The following is a 1,484-nucleotide window of genomic DNA, read 5'->3' as shown; positions in this document are numbered from 1 at the left end:
GTGTGTGTGTGTGTGTGTGTGTGTATATGTGTCGTGTCGTGTGTGTGTGTGTGTGTTATCGTGTGTGTGTGTCGGTGTGTGTCGGTGTGTGTGTGTGTGTGTGTAATGTCATGGGTGTCGGGGTGTGTGTGTATGTGTGTGTAATATCGTGGACCAATGGCTGCGATATGATCTGCAGCTCCCTCAAACCACTGAGTAATGCGAAAAACTCGCGGTTGCAAAAGCCGAGCCGTAGATGATGAATACATGAACCAATACGAAACTCGAGTTATGACTATTTTTTAAATACCCGGACAAAGAAGAACATCCTGGATTGCATGTACATCCACACACGTACCGGTAGTGGTTCTCTCTTTCCATGTAGTCACGTTTGCACAGCTGCGAGCCGAGTGTTACTCTGTTGATGTCGATCAACTCACTGAAGTGTAAAGGACAAATGGCTTAGATGCACGCAATACTTATCAGCTTTGAACTGTGTGTGTACGAGAAGCAGAAAATACTTGCGTCTCCCGCTCTTAGCAGTCAGAGCGCTGAGGGTATGCGTATTGAACACATGTTATCGACATAGATAAAAAAAGTACAGATACCAGTACATGATCCCGAAAACATATTATATACCGTGACGCGCTACCTACAATAGGCACAGATAGGACGTTAGAATTACTGCTATGTCTCAGACTACTGGATAGTTCAAAAGTAACAGTCCAGCGAAGTAAATAGCTGTAATAGATTTAACGCATCAAAACAGTAAGCCGATAATCACAGCTACAAATCGGGACGCGAGTGAATATCACTACCATGTTGGCTATGTATGGCATTTCGATGCGTACATAAATCTACATGTTTCATGTACACGCATCTGAATATACAATGTATACAGGCGCATGTGTATATGCATATATACAGTTCCGTGATCCTTGCTATCGCTTCGTACATACTTGGCTGTCCGCTCTAGGATGACCAGCAATACAGAGTGTTCATCATAACCGGAACCGACAAAAACACTACCCCTTCGCTCATCCTCGTCCAGTGTTTGATTACCGATGTGCTGCCCACCTTCTGCAAATATGGGAAAAATATGGAAAAGTCAGAGAGAATCTCCGAGCTCGATCACGAACTTGGATGCATAATAAACAGATAGAATCAATACCAACTGATGGACACATTTCTATATTAGAGCATAGGGGTAGCTACTGGCGAACACCTCACATCAAAACAAATATTCGTGCGACAAAGACTGCAGCCTGGTGTGGTCGTATCACAGAGAAAGCCCAAATAGTAGTGTTCACACACGACTGAATTTACAAAGATCGCATGCCCAAGTGTCCATAGATCATCCAAAATGCGATTTTTTGACATAAATATATAATCTTATCCACCACAATAGTAATAAATTTGTGCAACATGCATCCAGAACATGAGCATAATATATATATATATATATATATATATACATATACATACATACATCCATAATACAGACA

At 41.8% G+C, this 1,484-nt stretch overlaps 1 protein-coding gene across 1 annotated transcript in view; it reads right to left on the bottom strand.

The window, feature by feature from the left end:
• Positions 1-55: 55 nt before the first annotated feature.
• The window catches only part of SARC_11505 (hypothetical protein), a gene marked incomplete at both ends in the record, with an annotated part of 2,878 nt that continues 1,449 nt past the window's right edge, over positions 56-1,484 (bottom strand). The window contains 3 exons of the mRNA XM_014294412.1: positions 56-191; positions 338-418; positions 939-1,059. Coding sequence (XP_014149887.1) covers positions 56-191; positions 338-418; positions 939-1,059 — 338 coding nt within the window. The remainder of the gene's footprint in view (positions 192-337; positions 419-938; positions 1,060-1,484) is intronic.

The sequence above is a fragment of the Sphaeroforma arctica genome (genome assembly GCF_001186125.1).
Source record: "Sphaeroforma arctica JP610 unplaced genomic scaffold supercont1.1726, whole genome shotgun sequence".
In the NCBI taxonomy this organism is placed as follows: domain Eukaryota; class Ichthyosporea; order Ichthyophonida; genus Sphaeroforma; species Sphaeroforma arctica.
Note: the sequence above shows the minus strand (reverse complement) of the source record. Positions and strands in the feature narration are given on the sequence as shown.